Raw genomic sequence first — 23,670 nt, forward strand, 5'->3', positions numbered from 1 at the left:
ATTTTGAGCTACGCGTGTGCATAGTACCGTATGAACGCAGTAACTCTGAGCTACGTGTGTGCATACCGTATGAACGCACACAGGTTGTGTTCGGAGTTGCCGAATTTCTCATTATTTTACGTTTATATTGTGTTATAATGTTTATATACATTATTTGTTTTTATTTTGCTATAAAGAGAAAATATTATTACAAATTGTTTTGGAGGACAAACACAAACAGCTAGCATTGTATGTAAATCACCAGCAAAAGTTATAATAACAAAATATATTCAGGATATATGCACAATCGAGTAAATTTGTTTTTCCTAATAACATAACTATATATTGCTTGTAATTAATAAAAAGATCGCACGATTCGTTAATATAACAGTAACCAAACCAATATAGATGGTTTATCGCGGACTTTTGGCACGATAATCATGTCTGTTGTATATCACCATTTTCCCACTCCACCCTCCAAAGCCGAAATCCTAATTGATATCCCCATTGAAAAAAAAATCCGGTCTATATGCAACGTCGATAAATTTAAAGTAGGCCTACTAGTCAAATAATAAGCGACCTTTTAGTTTTATTCATGTTCTAATGGCACTTTGGTATTGATTATGCCTACTTTATTATTGGTTTGTATCCTCTTCTCTACCTTATCACAACGACCCACTTTGCAAAACAAATCGAGGTAATCGTGTTCTCGAAAGTACTAACAATAAAAATCAGCTGATATTTTGAGCTGCAATCACTGGCTCCTCTCCAACCCGATCAAGGGTAAGGTAATTATGAATCACGTGATCATTTGGATGGTATATTTTATTGTCGCCTTACCCATGTAGCAAACACAACATCTGGTGAATTCCAGGTGACAACACTTCTAACATTACCTGTGTGAACGCACCATTAGGAGACGGTAGTTTCCAACATGAAGAGTTTTGCAGTCTTAGCTTGCTTGTTTGTTCTCGCTCAATCCCGTACTTTACCAGTTCCTAAAGTTTGGGAAGAATGGGATCACGATGAACCAATCTTTGTGTAAGTATTATTGTCGATGAGATTGTCCAAAAATTATAATTTTAAAATTATTTTTAATTCAGGTATAAATAATTTGGACAATAACGGTTTTGTTGTGGTTATAAAAATTTACGCAAACGTATGTGTTCGCGGGAAGAGTATACTATATATATATTACTCTTCCCTACTGTATTCTTTGCACACGCTAGGGTAAGACACTGCAAAGATAATTATTTTTCGTGTAAGTGAATGTGAATATATTTCAGTCAATCATTGAAAGCATTGATAATAGAAAAATAACAATTTTGAAAGCGATTTTTCCTCAATGCTTTGGTAATTACTTTGACGTAATGTACTGAATTCTTGATAAACCTACATTGACAACTACATCTATATATAAATTTACGTAAGGGCAAAATTCGGTAAATCGCAGTTTATTTCTAGAATTTTTACTCGATGGTATATAAAGTTGGTTCGTACTTTCGGTACTGATTTTAACCATTTGATGTAACCATGTTTACTAATTAAATTGAGTTAGATAATTAGTTATTGACAATTAAAACGAATTTAGGTTCAACGATTTGCCCTAAATAGGGGTGTTTCGTGGTCGTGGTATACACTGTCTAATGGATGTCCAACTTGAAAAATACCCGCAGACAATAATGCGAGGATGCTTCGCATTTTCCTATCTCCTCCTACGATAATTGTTTTTAATAGCTGAAAACCGGTTGAACGGCTCGAGTACAGCATCATAATGTTGAAGACAGGCCGATTTTCTTTAAAAAATACTATTTTTATAGATTTAATATACGTTTATACAAATGTTTTGATCTGCGATAAATGGAACATTCCAATCTCTGTTCCACAAGTGTCTATTCCCTCAGGCGTCATAAAGACAAGTACTGTACAGCCATAACAGAAATTCGATACACTTTTTTCCAATCTGTGGAATCTTTTTTTTAACGCATAATGAGCTAGCCTTTCCAGTCGCCGTCTATTATGTACAATCAAATTTATTATTGCAGCTAAACCACCACCAACACCACCACCCTCCCCTCACTGGCATGAGTAGCGTTGTAAAGCCAGTAGAGGGCAGGCCTACAGTACGAATGATCAGTACATGCCCTAAACGCAGAACAACTTTTCAATACAAGTTGGGTAGTGGGTAGCATAATTGGCTCTATGAAACAATTAACCATTAGGCCTACTAATTAAGTTGAGTTAGATAATTATTTATTGACGATTAAAGCGAATTTACGATTTGCCCCGAATAGAGGTGTTTAATATATTACTGACAGTTCCTTCTGAACGTTTGTAATCATGTAACTTCAAAAAAATATAAACGTCGTATTAGTGATGTATCGTTACATGTACTGTACTATTTCAATCGACTATGACGGTGACAGTTTCAACAAAGTATTAAATCGCAATGTTTTACTGTGTTTACTGGTATATTATTTGTAAAACATGAAAACAATTCATATTTCGTTACTAAATCGATAAAGAATATATTTAAAAATTGTTCGTCTTTGCATCCATCCTCTTCCCCATCCCTCAACCCAAATGTTACATACAAAACACAAATTCAGTTTGTTTCTTATTTTGTGACAAGTTTCTTTTTCGGAAGTAATTCCCGGGGTGCTAATTTTAGTTGAGTACATAAATCACTGTGTCTATTTATTCGTTCCTGTAAACAACATGTATTATTGTCCTGCATGTGCATTTGAAGTCGCCAGTTTTTTAAACGCTGAAATTAGTATGTATTCGAGAACCATCTGTGGGCACGACCTAGATGGTACGCGAGCGAAGCGAGCGTACCATCTAGTTTTAGAAATTAAAGATGGTAGTTAAAAAAAACAACAAACATTAACAGTAGTGTTCTTTTGATTTACAGTAAACGCATTTGCGAAGAGACATTTTTTGGGTAAGTGTTTTGTTTGATAATCCGACATTGAATTATTAAATCAATATAGGCCTAAACTAATAGGCTAATAATGTGATTTTTTTATTTTTTGGGTGATTACAGATTAAAAATTGAAAGATGTTGCGAGGGTTGGCAAGGAGATAGATGCCGAACACGTAAGTAACCAAACGAAGTAATACAATGTAAATCAGGCCTATTACGGTTTCTGTTTGGCCATAAGTCAAATGCACACAAATCCACAAAATAAAATTTAGTAGGCCTATATTGGTGCAGTTTCCAATCTCACATGTTACGATATTTCCATCCTTTGTCAGTTTCTTTGATTACAGATAGAATGGTTATAATTAGGATAAAATGTCACAATTTCAGCATAGTTCATTAATTTGTACAATTGTTATCTTTGTTAATCAGTTTTATTTCTACTGGACGTATTATCTCGCGTACCATCTAGTTCGTGCCCACAGATGGTTCTCGAATACATAGTAATTCCAGCGTAAAAAAACTGGCGATTTCAAATGTACGTACGGCAGGACATTGTCGTTTACAGAAACAAATAAATAGACACAATGATTTATGTAGTCAACCAAAATTAGCACCTAGAAACTTGTCACAAAATGAGTCGAAATTTGTTATTTGGACTCATTTAAACAAACCCAATTTTGTTAAATTATTCTTTATATTTCTTTATTATCCAATCATTAACGAAATATTTTTTTATAGGCCTATAAATAATATACCACTAAATAGAGTAAAACATTTCCGATTTAATAGTTTATTAAAACTGTCACTGCCTCATGGTCGATTGAAATAGTAAAGTACATTTTAAAGACCACTAATACGTTTATATTTTTGTAATTATTAATTAATACAAACGTTGAGAAACAACTGACAGTAATAAAGTATTATATTATTATGTGTTTATAATCTAAAAGTAGGGCTACCCACACTCACAGTGATACAGTTTATTAGTATAATTATTTGTTTATTATATCTAACAGTACCAACACACTTTTGATTCAAATGGCGATCAAAAGTGGTTAATACCTATTTGCAGTATTGTATAGCATTACAATACTATTTCTGTTTATTCTCCAAGGGTCTATAAATTTACCTACTTGTGTTAAACCATGGAGGTATGCAATAATTTGGAATGTTCCATTCATTGCAAATCAATACATTTCTATAAACGTATATTAAATCTATCAAAATAGTATTTTTTAAAGAAAATCGGCCTGTCTTCAACATTATGATGCTTTACTCGAGCTGTTCAACCGGTTTTCAGCTATTAAAAACAATTATCCAAGGAGGAGATAGGAAAATGCGAAACATCCTCGTATTATTGTGTGCGGGTATTTTTCAAGACGGATATCCATTAGACAGTGTATTCCACGATCGGAAAACACCCCTATTTGGGGCAAATCGTTGAACCTAAATTCGTTTTATTCGTCAATAACTAATTATCTAACTCAATTTGATTAGTAATCAGGGTTACATCAGGTGGTTAAAATCAGTAACGAAAGTACGAACCAACTTTATATACCATCGAGTAAACATTCTAGAAATAACGCGTGATTTACCGAATTTTGCCCTTACGTAAATTTATATATAGATACACCGTTCTTCATTTTCGTTAAGGGCCTAACTTCTAGATTCTTTATTCTAGAAGTATAAACTAAATTTATTATGTGAATTGAGGCGTTTATATAATTGTGTTTTAGCTGTGTGCAGTTCACCATGTGTGAACGGAGGATCGTGTATCTCCCCTGACACCTGTGAATGCCCACCTGGACTTTCAGGACCAACATGTTCAGGTAAGAATGTTTAAAAAATGTCAAAATTCGAGATAATAATAGGAAAAAAAGAAGCAATGGGTCTAAAATGTAATATTTTTTCCCTTAAATTTAACACCAATTTTTGTTCATTCTAGTTATTTAAATGCACCTTTGTTTTATGATTTATACATATATTTTATTTGTATGCAGATTTTGATGAAAATGAGTATTGCTGGACGATGTGGAACAATCTTGATGAACCATCGACCGGCCTTGGTGACTTTGAACGCATTATTGAGCACCGTGAACAGTAAGTCCGTTTATCAATTATTATGTTTCAAGCAATTTGTATTCTCTTTCTTTAACAGTTTATATTTTTATTTGTTTTTAAATGTTTTGCCAGCGGAAATCTTTTGTTTTAAATTACTGTACGAACACAAAAGTAATATTGTTTATACGGGCAAAAGGCAACCAGATGAATGAAAGTCCAAGTGAACGTAAAGTTTGGTTCCCACTTGTGTTTACGTCATGCGTGCAAGTGGGAACCAAGCTTTAACTAAATATAATGTAGGCATTAAGCGTAAAGAAAAATTGAAAACGGATTTCTTTTCTAGGAGTAAGATCTGCCAAGGAAGCGAGCCAATTGCCATTGAATGTCGAACAACTGGTGGAATATCATGGTTCGATGTTGCACAGACAGTAACTTGTGATCTTGAGCGTGGGTTCGAATGTGAACACTCTCAGCAAAAGAGCTCCACATGCGAAGATTATGAAGTACGATTCTTGTGTTCTTGCGGAAAAGGCGGAAAAGGTACTCTATAATAAAGTTGTTTAATTTTGAATTTATGTGGTTAACCCAGTCCATTCTAAACGATGCACACAAAACCGATTATTATAAAAATGTAAATAGAAAAATACATACAAAAAAATATGTTATTCAACGTCTGTAAACAATTCTAAAAAAACATTGTTTTTAATCGTTTTAACTATTAAGTAGAGTTACTAAAAGTATTACTATAGACATATGGGTACTCAAACGCGTTTGTTAATACTGATGAAATTAAATTCCAATCTAACCACAATTTTATTTTATTGTAGATAAAGTAGACGACAAGAAGAAGCCAGAAACTACAATTGTTTCAACAGGTGATACAACGTTAATTTTTTTTAATGAATTTAAGAATTTCCTTTGGTCAACTTAACATTGATGGTAGGCCTATTTAGTGAGGATCTTTAAGTCAAAATATAGTACAGTACACAGCTTCTTTTGACCATATTATAAATGCAACAATTAGTATTTATATGCCGAATAGTTTAAATCTACTGGAATTTGGTTTTGTATTTATAAGAATGAATGATATAATATTATTTGGTTTTTGTTTTTAGTATCACCAACAGTTGAAAATAAAACATGTTTTATTGGCAACACATCAATCAACCCAGGAATGACTTTTAATTTCGGTTGTCGCACTTGGTAAGTCGAACATTAATATTTTAAAATAATTAAAGATGTATTGTCTCTTTGACTAATTCAAAAACAAATTTAAAAAAATATTTCGAAAAAAAGTGGGTCATTTTGAAGTATAGTTATTCACTTTCACCAAATATTAGTCGAAATATTGTTCAAAAAATACATTACAAGTAGAGTCACCAGTCAAAATTGCTAAATTATAGCAGGTATCCTGCTATACTTTATTTGCACAAGTAATTAGCAATGTTTACATAATAGATTAATCAACTGATAACATGTGTACTACAAGTTTTTACAACATATCCTAACTTTTTTCAGAAACATATTTTATCACTTTAAACGAGATAAATGTGTTCAGAAGTATTTAAAACATACATATTTCTCTTTGATTTGTAAAAATCAGTCAAATATAACGTATTTTGAAAGTTAGAGATGTATTTAATTTCCTTGGAGCCAAGACCTTAGAAAACAAACGCTGTTCAATCTGTTGTTTTTCCCCCACCTACCAGTACAATGCCATGCCATGCTTTGTATAGAAAATCGTTCAGGCGGAACGATCGACTTCCGGTAAAGTTTAGCAGGCTAACTCTCTCGTGACTCTGGAGAGTTTGCGGACGCAAAGCTCCATTTCCTATTCTCCCAATGTAAAGTTTAGCAGGCTAACTCTCTCGTGACTCTGGAGAGTTTGCGGACGCAAAGCTCCATTTCCTATCCTCCCAATGTAAAGTTTAGCAGGCTAACTCTCTCTCGTGACTCTAGAGAGTTTTCCGACGCAAAGCTCCGTACTTCCCCGATTGTTGATGCGTTAGGATGTGATGATGACGCGTCACGTCAACGACGACTGATGAAAGAAACATTTTAAAGCAGGGGTTCCAGTCGAGTGATCATGCATGTTTTCATGCATGCTGGCAACTAAATTCTACAAAAATACAGTGTTAGGGTGAAGATGGGGATCAAAGTTCAATGATTTTCGGAATAAACAAAACAATCCTTCAAATGACAACAGGCCTAAAGAAAAATAACGTCAACCGCTTGAACAAAGAAAAAGGTACGTATTATTAATATTATTGATTTATAACGATGTGTGCACTCTACTAGGCTAGGCCTAGCTAGTAAGTAGGCTAGGCTAGTAGTAGTAGTAGGCCTGGTTTAGGCCTAGCTAGTACCGCCTAGACTAGAGCCTAGCTAGGCCTAGCTATAGACTGGCCTCTAGACTCTAGCGGCCTCTACTAACTAGCCTAGTCTAGTCACTGGTCTGTGCTTGTGTCTATGGCACACAAGGTACCGAGATCGAGTCTCACCTTGGGAAACGAAATAAGATTTTTTTTATTATCTGTATTGTTTGTTCAATTTATTTTTTAGTGTATAGATTATAATATACACATAATTTATAATGAAATCTATATAAAATGTAAGTAATGTCTTCATTACTTATGTAACAATGTGGTTTATGACATTAGGGATCTTTGATCGGATTGTGATACCGGCTATTGTATTCCCGTTAGCAAGATCCTATAATATATCAAAATAATTAAAGATTATGAGAAAATCAATCAATCAATATATCTTTTAAAAATTATCTTTATTTAAATCAATGCATAAACCTATAATTCGTCATAATGATTTTGATTTGTCATTTCAATGTGCTTTTCTAACCATTGGGCTTTTTGCATATAAAAGTTTATATTTCCCACTTGATTCTGTTAATGATCAATTATTACATTTTTTCCCATGCTTAAATTTGCTGGTACCAAACAGGTTAATTGGTTTAGAAATAAAGAATTCCATTTCTTTTATAATAATTTATAGTTTATTTGTAATACAAAAGAATTAGAATTCATTGTCTTACAGTACAATCAGCTAAAATGTGCAGGTACCAAATGTTAATTTGTTTAGAAATAACGAATTCCATTTTTTTTGTAAATACAAAAGAATTATAATTCATTGTCTTACTCTTACACTGTACAGTACAATCAGCTAAACTTTATTAGAATATAGAGACATTCCACAGTAAATTGCAATCCTATTGCAACATAAGTTGACACATCATAAATTGTTTTACACCAAATTGGAAATTTTCAGATTTTTGAATTGTATAAAAGTTGTTTTATATTATTGAAAATGCAAATTTTATGTCACAGAATTATATCAATTACCTATAATTTGTTTAAATAAACAAATCCTACAATTTTTTAGTTAGATACTGTATGTTTATAGATGTTCACTTTTTTATGATTTGCATGATCCATTTTGACATAAACCATATAGGCATGGTAATAGTATACATTCCGGCATACAGTTCTGTGAGGAAAATCAATTCAAATGGTTTGGAAATCTTTAAAAATGTTAGTGTTATTATTTTAGTATGGTGCTGTCTTTGATACTATAGCAAAATATATTTTATTGAAATAGTTACAGCATAGAGCCTTCTGAACCATTTTCAGTTCCTTTTAAAGTCCCACCCATGCCCTACGTTTTTTAGATCTAATTTAAGGGCAAAAACGACATTTAATGTAAAAACAAATACTATTTATGGTCCTATTGCGATAACTATTTTTGTCTTTACGGTTAAAAATGTGAAAAATAACTTGATTCTAATAATATTAGCGGCCTGCTATAATAAGAAAACAAAATCAAAGTAATTATTTAAATGTATAGTAATAATAAAAATATTTGGTGCATTTGTTAAATTTAATATTAAAACAAAAAGTTACCAGTTTTAAAGTGTCTTGGCTGCAATCAGCAAAAAAAAATGTTATAATGTTTGAATATTTGGAGTGGCCGAGCGGTTAAGACAGTGGACCGTAATTACGTAGCCATAACATCGGCAGGGTTCGAGGCGCACTCACTCCATGTTCCTGGTGGTAGAACGAGTCTTCTCGGATAAGGACTATAAACCGTAGGTCCAGTGTACACATCTAGCTCGTGTGCACTTTAAAGAACCTAGTACATCTTTCGAGACAAGTAGGGGGTATTAGTACATCACAGCCACTGATCATCAACTGGGCCGTCTGGGAGACCAGTCTTTGACTGAAGAGGTTACCCAGTATAAATATAAATTTCAATCAATCAATCAATATTAAATATTTATGTACTGCTGTTTTTCTTGGTTGAATCAATGTAGGAAATTAATTAATGTTACTAGTAGTACTAGTATTTTAATTAATTTTTGTTGTATGTTTTTTGTTTGTTACATTACAACAAGGAATGACCTGGTTTAATGTTTTTAAAGTAATATATGCATTATAAAACGTCAAAAATTGTAGGGAATGGGTCTTTAACTAAGTATGTAATTTATTTAATTTTCTTATTGGCACCAAACACAACAATTCTTTTGTATTGCACAAAAGAAATCTAATTCTTTTGTGTTTGATTAGTGATTGTTCTGAGTGGTTAATGTCTGATTACCAAATTTTAAAAAGTCATTAAACAATGCAATTTAAACAGCATTCTATCTCACTTGAAGACAAAATCAACAGTAATGATAAAAAGATTTGGTACATTTGTTAAATTTAAAATTAAAACAAAAGGTTACCAGTTTTAAAGTGTCTTGGCTGCAATCAGCAAAAAAAAATGTTGTAATGTTTGAATGTTAAATATTTATCATAATATGTACTGCAGTGCTGTTTTTCTTGGTTGAATCAATGTAGGAAATGAATTAAAGTTATAAGTACTTGATATTTTAATTATTACAAGTTATATACAGTACTATAGTTAGTAATTATTATTATATACTGTAATAGCCAGTTGCAAACAGGTGTGAAATAAAATAATTGTTTGTGATTTTTTATCTTTTATTATAGTGAATTAGAAGTTGTGAGGTTATGACTGAATTGCAGACATACTGAACAGGCCTGTGTTTCCAAAATGGTGATGTTTACTCATTTTCTCAATTTTAGAAATTCATGTGCAGTTGATAGCTTTTTAGAATTGGCATTTTTCTGTTTGTTTCATAAACTTGTTACAATTCAAAGAAACCCATTTTTGGATCTTGTGTATAAAACTTGTGTGAATCGAAATCTAAACTGTCAATATGCTGTTCTGAAAGAAGTTTGTGAGCCTGTGTGGAATTGGCTGATCAGTAAAAATAGAAGTTTCTACCCGAAAGGAAGTATCAATACGTCGTTTGAAGAAATATTGGATTATATCTCTATTACTGATGACGAGAGGAAACTGTTTTCATTAGGCATTCAAAAGATTTGTGCTTGCAAAACATCTCATACATTGTCATTATGCCCTATCTATCTTAGTTCACAATTACTCATTGATAACAATCACAATTTACAAGCAGAAGTTGTTGATTTATAAATCAATTACTGCAGTAGTATTAATTTCTGTATAACTGTCATTATATATTTATTAACGGAATATTTCGTTGAATTGTAAAAAAAATGTTTAATTATTGTGTATTTTTATCCTGATATTTACAATCACATGATGAGTTAATTTCAGTGTGTCTATGGGGGCAATACGCTTTACTCCTTGCATAATTTTAATGTGTAACATCAAGTTGTATTACTTATTCAAACAGTTGTATTAGTTTTAGTAATTTGTGATGTTGCTACTGTTGGTAACTTGCTAATCAAAGTCTTTATAAGAGAGTTGACACCACTTCTACAGTCCAAGCAGAAGTTGTTGATTATAAATCAATTACTACAGTAGTATTAATTTCTGTATAACTGTCATAATATATTTATTAACAGAATATTTTGTTGAATTGTAAAAAAAATGTTTAATTATTGTGTATTTTTATCCTGATATTTACAATCACATGATGTGTTAATTTCAGTGTGTCTATGGGGGCAATACTCCTTGCATAATTTTAATGTGTCAAGTTGTATTACTTATTCAAACAGTTGTATTAGTTCTAGTAATTTGTGATGTTGCTGCTGTTGGTAAATAAAATTGATATTCAGTGGAAATAATTTTAATTTCTTTTCATTTTTATTGTTGTTATATATTAGGTATTAATTTTTTAAATTTTATTATTTACTGAATTGTGCCATGGATAAATAATTATCCGTATTGTTATTTCTCCATGGTATAACAGAATATTTTATTCTGTAAACAGGAAATACTATTGGGAAACACAGAAAGATAAGCAGGGGGTTAGTGTGATTATTGGAATAGCTAAAATTAAATTTAGAAAAATACTGCGATACAGAGTAACTTTTTAAGTACTGGGTGGATTTTTTCGCAAAAAAGTATGTAATGATTCTTTTGATTAAATATATTCAAATTAGAATATAGAATATTCATAATATCAATTAAAATAATACGGAAAATATAATCAGCCAAACATTTGTTATCTATCATTTCCCCATACAGGAAGCTGTATGACCTCGAGCGTACTTAATCCTTTTTTTCCACTTTCACTGGTGACTCTACTTGTAATGAACTTTGACTTCCAGTCAAAGTTTTCGATCAAAACATATCTCATAATGCATCGCGCTTGTTTGGTTACTCTGTATGCATCATAATCATGAAACTTCCTCGCGATCTGTGAGAACACCTTCTCAACCGTGACGAGTTGTAAGCAATCCTAATTATTATTATTTATTCAGGCAAAAGATACATTTTACAAATAGAATCATGTATAACCCATACTCGTGGTTTTAAATCTTTTCGCGACGATTTTCCAGACGAAATGTAATTAAATTAATTTACCTGTTAATTACGTAAACTCGAATTTTAGACTTAAAATGAATAACTTTAATATTACTTTGATATGATCAATTTAAATTTAGAATATTTTGACCTTCATTTTGTGTGTTTCAAGGGACAATACATCTTTAAATAGTAAAAATTAAAAACAGTGGAGTAAAAAATGGTACACTTTCTCCACGCAATTGTAGTTGAACATTGGCGGCGGTAACACATTTCTCGACTGAGAACAGGTTGTGCCTGGTCATCGTGTTGGAGTTGTTTCGTAATCGTAGAAATCGCAACGCGCGCAACGACAGTTACAATTTTGAACAAGGAAAAATGCACGTGAATGTTTACAATAAAGTAGTTTTGCTGTTAATTATTTTACAGTAACTGCTCAATTGATGGAACATGGCTTTGCGAGATGAACTCAACCTGCATGGTGAACGAAACATGTAAGAATTATTTATTACCTAGTCCTAGGGCCTAGTAGCACCAGCTGGGCTTAGCCTCTACTCAGATCAGATGGAGGAATTAGCCATGATCAATGGGTCTGCGGTGGTGTAAGACAGTCTATGTCTGAGGCTGACCATGGTATTGTGTTCAAAGCAGAGAGACCCTGACTGATTTTATATATCATTAAAAAAAATACTCCTAAACGATATTATTAATAATGGATAGTTTTTCAAAAATAATTTTTCCATTCTAGTCACACCAGGACTTTGCGAGGTGAACATGACAACAATTATCCGTGAACAAGACATCACCACCATCGATTGTAATGTTTGGTAAGTTCAATGAATGATTTCATTTTAACATGTAATATAACTTGTAGCTCTAGCAAAAACTGTAAAGTGTTTTCCAAGGTTGAACACTGGTTAATCATTTTAATTCATTTGTCTGCAGCGTGTGTACTAACAGCAGCAGTCTTGCATGCACCAAGATGATCTGTCCAGCAAAGAGTGATGCTCTTATGACACCAATGTCTTCCCGCTGTTACGATAACGAGGGGCTACCTTATGAAGAGAATACATTGAGGAAAAAGGATTGTAATGTTTGGTAGGTTAATAAGTTTTAATTAAAAGACCAAATTTCCAGTAGACATTTTTCTATATTTTTCAGTTACTATATTACCATAAAACACACCTTTTTTTCCTAACTTTTGTAGTGTATGTACAAAAGGCAAATGGGATTGTACACGTCTTGATTGTTCTCAAGATATCTTTACAGCTCAGATGCCACAAAATGTCTGTACTGATATCAGTGGTAAAACATACCTTAATGGTGAAACTCTTGTAAAAGACTGCAATGCATGGTAAGTTGATAATCTATAAAATGAGCTAGGGCCTAAAATGAAGTGCTTCAATCTGGTAATGTTCAGTATAGGACCTTGCTTATTGATCTTATTTTTGTCTTAAAGAAAACATCTGTTAAATTTTCAAATTTGTCAATATAAATTTTTAGGACCTGCTCCAAAGGTGAATGGGCCAGTACTCGTCGCTATTGTTCACCAGTCACTTACCCAAACACCACTTGTCTGGACACCAACACCAGCAGTATCTTGACCAATGGAAAGACCATTCGACGTGGATGCAATATCTGGTAGGTTTTTACAGTATATATACTCAAAAGGGTTGTAACATAATTTACATTTTGTTTCGTATTTTTTTTAACCGTGATACTAGACTTACTCATAGGTGACTTGGAATCATTCCAAAGATAATTCAGGACTATTAAGATTAATTAATAATAAAAATTATGATAAATACTGATTTATTTTTTTGTGTGCAGTGTTTGTAATAGTGGAAACTTGACATGTACTTCAGAAGAATGCCCAATGGAAACCTCTGGTAAGTAGTACAGAATTATTAATCATTTTGTTACTGTATTATTTGCTTTGATGTTAAATCCTATAATATGAAAGTATAAATTCCTTTCACATGCCCACAGTTATTCAATATAGCTATTTTGTCTTGTACTTTTCTGATGTGAAAACAGATTTTTTGACCCAAATTCAATTAAAACAAGTTAAATTAAATATATTGTTTTGTAGGAATCTGTTTGCGTAAACTTCAACGTTACCTCATCAACAACATGACTAACACAACAAGAAAGAAGATGTACCCACCTTCTTGTAACACAACAAATGGTCTTTACCAGCCAGTACAGGTTAGTTAATAAAACAATTACATTGAAAAATATTGAAACAACTTTTATTTCATTGATGTTGAATATTTTATATTACATCACATAATTGAAATCGCTGTTTTTCTAGGTCATTACAAAAGAAATATAATATTTTAAGGAAATATAGCATCTGGGTCCTCATAGGTTTAGTCACATGATGCCATATCAATCAATCAATCAATTTTTAATACGGCTTTACCACGTTGAAACACCGGTTCTCGTCAGATCACCGAAGTTAAGCAACGTTGGGCTTGGATGGGAGACCATCTGGGAATAGCGGGTGCTGTATACGGAGCTGGGGTCCCATTAGGCATTTGAAATCAGCACTGCTGACTCTTATGGCAGCCCCTGCATCTAGTATCTGCCTCAGACCTCTGGTCAAGGTGGGCACTGGACGAGAGAAGCCCTTGATCAATATCAGGACCAATCAAGGTGCTTTAAACAGTCCTGGCTTTGTTTGTATCAAACCTGTTAGTGACGGTAATTATCGCTGTTGGTTTCGATTGAATAAAATATTTTTGACACCCTAATGAATAACTGTGCAAAGTTTCAGAATTTTATCACAATTTAAAGGATTGGTTCACTTAACAGGCCTACTAAATCACGTTCTCATATTTACATAGGCTATTATATTATTTGTAATTTATATTTTTATCTTCTTTATAGTGTTATGGAAAGAGATGCTACTGTGTCACACCATATGGAAGTTACATTCCAAGCACCTATTCCTATGGAAAGAAACCAAACTGCTCAGCTTTCATCTGTAAGTGCAGCAGAACCCCTCTTTTGCCACACCCAATACAAAGAAAACCCCACTTAAGGGGACAATTTGTCCCCTCAATAGAGTTCTACTACTGTAATTGTTTTTTGTTTTTTTAAACCATATTTAATGAGGGTGATCCATCCACCTATTGCTGATCATTAGGGACCCTCAGAGGTTCACAAGACAAACATATACACAAGATCATGCTCTACATAAACAAAGTCTTATTACAAGTCTTTGGAAGTGGAGTAATTTGATCCTTAGAAGAAATCCTGACATTTGACAGGACTTGAACCCAGGACCCTTGGAGTGGTAGACAAGCATCATAACCACCAAGCCACAACTCCACTCTGTTACCATAAATATCTGATAACTTGGGTTTAATTTAACTTTAAATGCCTTTCTTATTTCATTTCATTGTAGACAATATTACCATGCCACCAATGACAGAAATTGAGATGATACCTTTGACAGAAATTGAAATGAGGCCAGAAGAAGTAGAAAGGATGCAAGAAGAAATAGAGTCTAGGCCAGAAGAAATAGAGTCTAGGCCAGAAGAAATGAAGAGAAAGTCAGAAAAAATGGAGAAGTCATATCGTAAACCAACATTGATGTATGAGTCTTGTAAGTCTTGTTTCATTATCTCTTTAGCCAATCAAATTGATTTTTAAAAAAATTCAAATTATTCATTAGCTAGTTAGCATAATACTTCTAGTTTGAATGCAGCGAAAACTGTTGTAAATTGTAGCAATATAACTGTGAGCCTTAACCATTATTGGTGTATCTGATCTTTTTATTCTGACGGTTTTTTCAGACAACCTAACCTGTAATCAAAGGATATTGAAGTCTTTAATGTCGCCAATGTCACCACGACCAACATGTCTGCCAGACGGTTCCTACACTCCAACCCAATGCTGTTCAGAGTCTAAGATGTGCTATTGTGTTTACAGTAATGGCACATACATTAACGGTACTCTGACCCACATCAGTAATGGAATCCCTCTCTGCAGGAACTGGAGACCAGGTATACAAACATTGTATTATTTTTAGTTAAAAGAACAATTTTTAAAAATACAAGATTATTATTGAGACTTCCCTATCAAGAAGTGTAAGTAGGCCTACAATATGTATTCCAAGATACATCAATATGTGTCATGAGGAGGGTGACAATGACGCACTCTATGCCGTCCTTCGACCAATATGTGTCATGAGGAGGGTGACAATGACGGACTCTATGCCGTCCTTCGACCAATATGTGTCATGAGGAGGGTGACAATGACGGACTCTATGCCGTCCTTCGACCAATATGTGTCATGAGGAGGGTGACAATGACGGACTCTATGCCGTCCTTCGACCAATATGTGTCATGAGGAGGGTGACAATGACGGACTCTATGCCGTCCTTCCACCAATGTGTGTCATGAGGAGGGTGACAATGACGGACTCTATGCCGTCCTTCCACCAATATTTGTCATGAGGAGGGTGACAATGACGGACTCTATGCCGTCCTTCCACCAATATGTGTCATGAGGAGGGTGACAATGACGGACTCTATGCCGTCCTTCCACCAATATGTGTCATGAGGAGGGTGACAATGACGGACTCTATGCCGTCCTTCGACCAATATGTGTCATGAGGAGGGTGACAATGACAGACTCTATGCCGTCCTTCCACCAATATGTGTCATGAGGAGGGTGACAATGACGGACTCTATGCCGTCCTTCCACCAATATGTGTCATGAGGAGGATGACAATGACGGACTCTATGCCGTCCTTCGACCAATATGTGTCATGAGGAGGGTGACAATGACGGACTCTATGCCGTCCTTCCACCAAATGATACTTTGTTTCTTGTTTGTATACATGTTGATTTTGGTCGAAATAGATGTTGACTTGAATAATATGTAAATTCTGTATGAACTGAGTTTCTCTGAGAACACAGGCTTATCAGCTCTACCTTAATCAAGTTATGTATTTGTATATAAATGGTAAAATGTGTATTTTATTTTTTATTTCAGAGGTTGAATCTTCTTTCCCAGGTTGGTGTATTTTAGTAGCTATTTTATCTGTAACTTTTTAATATTATGTTCACAATAGTACTATATCCTCTAATTAATAAATTTAATTTAATTCTCGTTTATTTAGTCATTCTTTATAATACATAGTATGTAATTGATGGCTAAGCATCTTGTAATACAAGACACTTTTACAAATGCTCAATGTTTAGAGGTAATAAACATTAAACTTTGGTTTTCAGAGTTATCTACCTGCAAGATAAAGGCTAGCATCGCTAAGACTTTAAAGCTACCTTACGTACCAACATGTACTGAAGACGGAAGCTTCTCTCCAATTCAATGCAACATCATTACAGGTGTCTGCTTCTGTGTTGATTACCTTGGAGATATCGTCCCAGAAACTGTCACCACACGTGCTGGTATTACAACACTAACATGTGAAATGTACCACACCGGTAAGGACCATAATTTATCAATTATAAATTTTTTTTTTAATGCTTTTTAATATTTTTTTGGGTAAATATTTGTATAGCTTGTAATAATTTAATTTAATGATGAATACAATGTCTTACAATATTAATTTACATTGCAAAATCATAAAATGTATATTATATGCAAAATTAATCATTTTCGTTATCATTTTCAGAGGAATGGAGACAGCAGAAGAAAGACAGAATCATGCCATCTAAAATCTTCTCACACATCATTGATGTAGACACTTTCCCAGAAAGTAAGTCCTTAAATCATACTTTAAAAACTGACCCAGTGACCTGGGTTGAACAAGTGGTTTATAGTTAAAATAAGATTGCCTGTACCCAACATGAATATTACTGTATTTCAGTATAATCCTCATTCTTCAATTTATTTTTTATTGGTCTAATTTCATATAAAAATAAAATTCAGAAAATTTTTGTTAATACACTCTAGTTTATAATGACATGAACAATGTTTAAAACAATAGAAAATACAGATAATGTTTAAAAGTTCAAAAAAATAATTTGTATATTCAATAAAAAAAATTGGCAACATTTATAAAAACTATAAAACTCCTTAACTAATTTAGGCTAAATTAAGACTTTAATAAATCCAATGTTTATGAAATCCAAGCAAATTCCACCTACAAATTTTTCCCAAATTGTGTACCCTTACCCTCTAGGACTAAAATTGGACTAAAATACTATTTGTGATCTATCTTCTATCTATATGCTGTTTATTAAAACATTTCTTACAGGGATGCCAGCATGCTTAAGACAACAGAAGATTGCTGTTACAATGAAGAACATCTATTCGCCATCATGCCGTGATGATGGTTCTTTCGAACCTCTACAGTGCCCCACTAAAAGCCGTGTGTGCTTCTGTGTTGATATCACAGGAACTGTTGTTGCAAACACCACATCAGGAGAGCTCACCCCACCTAATTGTGACATGTATCATAATGGTAAGGTTGTTCACATATCAGAATGTGGCCATAACATTGTATTCAATTTATTACCACATACATGTACATGGGGAATGCATATTTTAAAATCTGTGCTATGCAGATCACAGATTTTTAACATTAGTTATAATTAGAAATTCATTAGAGGATAGAGGGTTTATATTATGAAGAATGAGGTTATGGCTATACCTACAAAGCTATGTTTTACACCCCTGATTCTTTTTAGAGCAATAATTAAACATTCAAATACAAAATATGGGATATTGTGTAAGCTCATTTTGTTCATGTCTTAGTCTTTTAAATGTATAAACTAAAGTCATCAAGACCTGTACTTAGTATCTTCCTTTATTTCTGCAGTATCACTTTTCAACTTCACTGCCATCAACAACAGCTCCTTCCTTGGATCTCTGCCAACAGAATGTAAAGAGAACTGTACAACCGTTGGAGTACAGACTCTCAGCGAGGAGACTCTACCATCAAACCGCACCAACATCAGTATGTATACTATACCTACAGTTCTTTAGATACATCAGTATGTATTCCATAGGCCTACCTACAGTGTACCTTTGTTTGATTTGATTAATTAAAAAGCTAATCTGGTAGGCACTGCACTACTGGCTACCTGGATCAGTGGAGGGCCTAATCCGAATTTCCTCAGTTTCCAATTAAGCTTGAGGACAAAATATTAATACCAAAATCTAATTTTAAAAGTAGGCCAGCCAAAGAGAAATTTCACACTTTCACAAGTATTCCTAAAAATTATTAAAGGACCTGATATTTACCTGGGTAAGTTGGTTCCCAACCACCAAAGTTAGTGATAAATGTGCCCATGACTAAACCTAAATGGTCCTAAAAGAAAAATTGAAAGGAAAATTTTTTCTATTTATCTGTGTAGCTTTGTCAGCATGTGGCCACCAACAGGTCATCTCCAGCATTGTTCCAGGTGTATTCAGACCAACGTGTAATGCTAATGGTACCTTCTCGCCTCTTCAATGCCAGCCCCAGTCTGGTATCTGCTACTGTGTTGACACTAATGGTGTTCGTATTGAATCCACTGAAGCCAAGATCTACCTAGGAAATCTACCATCTTGCCAACAGTATTGGAATTGTAAGTGGTTAATTGCACTGTAATCGTTGTGCATTTAAGACTATATTTTCATGCACATATTTTTTTGTCCAGTCCTCCTATTTAGTAATTTTTATAAATGTTTGTTTTTAGTTACTATTGAAGTGGTGACCAACATGACATCTGTGTATCCTGAGGAGCTTCAGATGGTCAATGCCTTGACCCCTAACAACATCAACATCTCTTCATTGATGAACTTCACAACAGCCAAATTCAACTTCACCAGTTTGTTCAACCAGACTACTCTCTCCATGCTCAACCAATCAGAATGGAACATGACCCTGCATACTTTGATGTTCAACAGCACCCAGTGGAACACCAGTCTCTTTAATGACACCCTTCTCTCCACGATTATGAACGTCTCCACATGGAATACTACTGTGTTTAACACCGTTTTCAACGAATCCATCTGGAATCAGACAGATTTTAACCGTCTCTTCAACGCATCACAATGGAATAGCACATTATACACAGTCATGTTCAACAGCTCTATGTGGAATACAACATTCTTTGATGTCATGTTTAATGTGACACAGTGGAATGATACAATGGTTTCCTGGCTGTTCAATGTCTCACTGCCTAATGTCACTTGTAATTTCACAAAATACAATAAGAATCCACGCATTAAAGGTAGGGTGCATTTTTTTCTTATGCATTAACTAAATTTTTTACTTAAATAATTTTTTTTAGTTTTTAATTTTTTTTAAATTTTAGTTAGTTTCATAGGTTACTGCCATAAATAAATAAAAAAGCTTACTAAATAATTGCATAAACCGGTAGACACAAGACACTAAATAAAAATCAAGTCTAATTCTATAATTAAACTTTTTTTCTAAATAATTTCTGTTTTGTTTATTAGATTGCTTTAAGATGCAGAAACTCGCCAGCTGGAACCCAGAATTTATGGCTCCGACTTGCAACCCTAACAACACATACACAGCTTTGCAATGCAACCGCAAGACTGGCTATTGCTACTGCTCGTATCTAAATGGAGTTGCCATTCCAGAGACTGTTACACCCATCATTGAAGGAACTCCGTCTTGTTGGCAGTATTCTACTGGTAAGGCTATGTGATATTTCCAGTAAATTAATCAATCAAGTTTCTTATTTATTTTAGCATATGAAATAAACAAGAATGATATTTTTTTCCAGTAAACATTACTAACATGACATTGACTGAGAAGAAAATTGCCAACTTTACCAAAGAGACTTGGACGCTTGCCAACCGAGGTATCATGTGGAATATGACACTTAACTATCTTTACCAAATTAACAGAACATTCACAAGTAAGTCTGGTGTGATACATGCCCTTTGAGAGGTCATGCCTTTTGAGAGGTCATAGGTTAGTTTATGTTGGTGGAAGTTATCTTCTTCATGAATCTGTTTTTAGGCTTTGTTCACATGTAAGCACATACACTACTACGGTACATGTTTTCAACTAGTTGTTTTTATATTGGAGGAACATCTTAAAAACATGATGTAAAAAGAAGTAAACGTAAGATTTGTTTCTGTCAAACTGACTGACCAAATAAATGAATACATTTTAAACACACACATTTTTTGTTTTTATTTGTATTAGTGGTAAATCAGACTTGTTTCATTGGTAACATGTCTATTGCATCAGGAACTAACGCAACCTTTGGCTGCCAAGTGTGGTAAGATATTTCTGCACTTTTTAACTCCAAAATAATTAAGTGAATGTAATCAATATTTGATGATGATAATAGGTCTTAATAAAAATTGTTTTTAGTAGTTTATGAATTTATATAAACGGTTTTTTTTTTTAAAGCAACTGTACCGATGGCATCTGGAAATGTAAAATGAATGACACCTGTATGCTAAATGAAACATGTAAGATTATTACTTATTTATTACAAATGATAACACACATTAGATTAGATGTTACTTACAGGGTCAAAACAAATTGCATGTATGTTTTGCGATTCTTCTGCCGATCTAAAATGGTTCTGGATCTTTATAATCCACCATTGAATCTTTCCCTGAGCTTGTGTGTTGAATTTATAATGTATGAAACATCCATCCTGGGTATCACTGTTTTAAAACATCTGTATTTTTCCCACCTGCAGTCACACCAGGTGTTTGCCAGGTGAATGAAACTACTATTTTGATGGAGCGAGATATCACCACTGTCGACTGCAATGTATGGTAAGTGACCAATTGTAGATTATAATTTGTGCACATTTCATATTAGAACCATAACATATATATTAATAGAGTTGAATTTAATGTGATAAATGTTGTCATTTCTAGTGTTTGTGCTCGCAATAACTCTTTGGTTTGTACCAACATGATGTGTCCTGCCAAGAGAAGCATAGAGGATGTGGCCAAGAAGTGTCTTGATACCCGTAAAAACAAGTGGTATGATGAAGACACTGTTCTCCGTATGAGTTGTAACGTATGGTAAGAAATTTGTCATCAAGTTTATTTTATAACTAACTGAAATTAATAATGTTGGTGTTATTACTACACATGCTGGTATGGTAGATGGAATGCAATGCTCAAAGTTTGCTGCCTAAGGGAACAATTTTCATTTAATTCTGTTTTTCTTTCAGTTTGTGCTCTCAAGGTGAATGGGACTGCACTGATGAGAAGTGTCCTTGGTTCAATGAAGAAAAAGCATGCATTGTTGGTGTAGGTGAATCTTATCCTCATGGAACCACTCTGCTCAAAGACTGCAATGCCTGGTACATGAAATAGCTCTTTTTATAACTTTATCATATTCATGTAAATTTGGTTCTAACAAAGGCAGATACAGACATTGTTGTGGACTTCATGCAACATAATGACGTTCATAAATCGCCAACCTGGTATACGATTTTCTTGATTTTGATACATTAACATGATATTTTATAAACCTTAGCCATGAAATTGTTGGGTGTGCCCTAGTACTCGCTCCCCATTCTGTACCGCTTACATGACCTGGTTACCCACAACTTTAAATGGTTGAAGTCTATTGTTTGATGAATGAACTTATAACCACTTTTATCATTATTCAGTTTATCCAGTAGTCTGTCCATTCTTTCCATAAGAGATACTGATTTACTTTTTGATGCTTTTACTTTGAAGGACTTGTAACAATGCTAAATGGATTGGAACTCAACGATACTGCTCACCACTCACATACCCAGAGAGTAGTTGTCTTGACCACAACACCAGCACTACTTTGACCAATGGTCAAATGGTCAGACGTGGATGCAATGTTTGGTAAATAGAAATGCTTGCAATATCACAATTTTGTAGCATTGTATTGAAATCAAACAAGATTGTTTAGTTGTGATGGGTTAATAGAAAGTATTGTATATGTTACACCCTGTTGAATTAATATACAGTATATATATATATATATATATCAATTGTTTTTTTAAAGTGTGTGCAATAGTGGTAATATGGTGTGTACAGATGTTGAATGCCCTACAAACTCCTCAGGTATGCTATCTCATTGGTAATGTAATGATCTATTCTGACAATCTACTAATCCAAAATGTCTGACAAACTTAAGTTAAGTAAGAGTTCAAAATCAATTGTGATTAGAGAGTTAATTGTCTTATAGTTAATTTATGACACCAAGATGTCAATAATGTGAGTATTATTTGTCTGTTTTATAGGAATATGCTATGATCAACTTAATCGTTTTCTCTATGGCAACTCGTCTGTAATGGCATATAGACCAAGATGCAATGCCACCAACGGCCTCTACCAACCAGTACAGGTGAGTAAACAAAAACAAACCAGCTTATTTTACACATAGAAACATGTATTCTGTATACCAATATAATCACAACAACTGTGTAATAATAGTAACTAACACTTTAAGTAACTTTACAATTGTCTCATTTCATGACGTTTGCATTCTTTTTTTTTTTTTTCAGTGCTGTAACATGAGCAACATGTGTTTCTGTGTAGACCCAGTTGGACAATATTTACCTGGTAGTCTTGTGTACAAAACAATGCCAAACTGCTCAGCTTACATCTGTAAGTTTCTTTAAATAACTAGCTGTACTCTTCCACTAATGGACAAGTATCATCTAGTCACAAAAACATTTTTTGAACATAGCTACATGCAGAATTAAAAGACGCCCCAGCTCAAACAGCAGGAGTATAGGTTTAGGAGGAGATAGAGTAATTTCGGGTTGGTAGAATCATGATCAATGTGCACTGATAAAGCATGTGCTTCACTAAGTTAAAATTGTAAAACTTCCATTTTCCCACCCACTTTTCCATTATAACATTTGGAGTGGAGTTGTGGCTTGGTGGTTATGATGCTTGACTACCACTCCAAGGGTCCTGGGTTCAAGTCTCGTCACATGT

At 33.6% G+C, this 23,670-nt stretch overlaps 1 protein-coding gene across 1 annotated transcript in view; it reads left to right on the plus strand.

Annotated features, from left to right (window-relative positions):
- The first annotated feature begins 846 nt into the window (after nucleotides 1–846).
- LOC140063561 (uncharacterized) overlaps nucleotides 847–23,670 on the plus strand; it is a 30,286-nt gene continuing 7,462 nt past the window's right edge. Inside the window, exons 1-36 of the mRNA XM_072109938.1 lie at nucleotides 847–1,020; nucleotides 2,894–2,923; nucleotides 3,026–3,078; nucleotides 4,642–4,734; nucleotides 4,906–5,005; nucleotides 5,310–5,506; nucleotides 5,794–5,841; nucleotides 6,082–6,169; nucleotides 12,203–12,267; nucleotides 12,522–12,600; nucleotides 12,719–12,871; nucleotides 12,981–13,127; nucleotides 13,277–13,414; nucleotides 13,604–13,662; nucleotides 13,866–13,981; nucleotides 14,666–14,762; nucleotides 15,186–15,386; nucleotides 15,577–15,786; nucleotides 16,780–16,800; nucleotides 17,019–17,231; nucleotides 17,423–17,506; nucleotides 18,008–18,214; nucleotides 18,572–18,709; nucleotides 19,110–19,322; nucleotides 19,434–19,970; nucleotides 20,200–20,400; nucleotides 20,493–20,627; nucleotides 20,921–20,996; nucleotides 21,131–21,192; nucleotides 21,429–21,507; nucleotides 21,613–21,762; nucleotides 21,915–22,046; nucleotides 22,429–22,566; nucleotides 22,730–22,788; nucleotides 22,968–23,071; nucleotides 23,232–23,334. Of these exons, the coding sequence (XP_071966039.1) occupies nucleotides 914–1,020; nucleotides 2,894–2,923; nucleotides 3,026–3,078; nucleotides 4,642–4,734; nucleotides 4,906–5,005; nucleotides 5,310–5,506; nucleotides 5,794–5,841; nucleotides 6,082–6,169; nucleotides 12,203–12,267; nucleotides 12,522–12,600; nucleotides 12,719–12,871; nucleotides 12,981–13,127; nucleotides 13,277–13,414; nucleotides 13,604–13,662; nucleotides 13,866–13,981; nucleotides 14,666–14,762; nucleotides 15,186–15,386; nucleotides 15,577–15,786; nucleotides 16,780–16,800; nucleotides 17,019–17,231; nucleotides 17,423–17,506; nucleotides 18,008–18,214; nucleotides 18,572–18,709; nucleotides 19,110–19,322; nucleotides 19,434–19,970; nucleotides 20,200–20,400; nucleotides 20,493–20,627; nucleotides 20,921–20,996; nucleotides 21,131–21,192; nucleotides 21,429–21,507; nucleotides 21,613–21,762; nucleotides 21,915–22,046; nucleotides 22,429–22,566; nucleotides 22,730–22,788; nucleotides 22,968–23,071; nucleotides 23,232–23,334 (4,633 nt within the window). The 5' untranslated portion in view covers nucleotides 847–913. The remainder of the gene's footprint in view (nucleotides 1,021–2,893; nucleotides 2,924–3,025; nucleotides 3,079–4,641; nucleotides 4,735–4,905; nucleotides 5,006–5,309; nucleotides 5,507–5,793; nucleotides 5,842–6,081; nucleotides 6,170–12,202; nucleotides 12,268–12,521; nucleotides 12,601–12,718; nucleotides 12,872–12,980; nucleotides 13,128–13,276; nucleotides 13,415–13,603; nucleotides 13,663–13,865; nucleotides 13,982–14,665; nucleotides 14,763–15,185; nucleotides 15,387–15,576; nucleotides 15,787–16,779; nucleotides 16,801–17,018; nucleotides 17,232–17,422; nucleotides 17,507–18,007; nucleotides 18,215–18,571; nucleotides 18,710–19,109; nucleotides 19,323–19,433; nucleotides 19,971–20,199; nucleotides 20,401–20,492; nucleotides 20,628–20,920; nucleotides 20,997–21,130; nucleotides 21,193–21,428; nucleotides 21,508–21,612; nucleotides 21,763–21,914; nucleotides 22,047–22,428; nucleotides 22,567–22,729; nucleotides 22,789–22,967; nucleotides 23,072–23,231; nucleotides 23,335–23,670) is intronic.

Source organism: Antedon mediterranea, chromosome 1 (assembly GCF_964355755.1).
Source record: "Antedon mediterranea chromosome 1, ecAntMedi1.1, whole genome shotgun sequence".
Classification (NCBI taxonomy): domain Eukaryota; kingdom Metazoa; phylum Echinodermata; class Crinoidea; order Comatulida; family Antedonidae; genus Antedon; species Antedon mediterranea.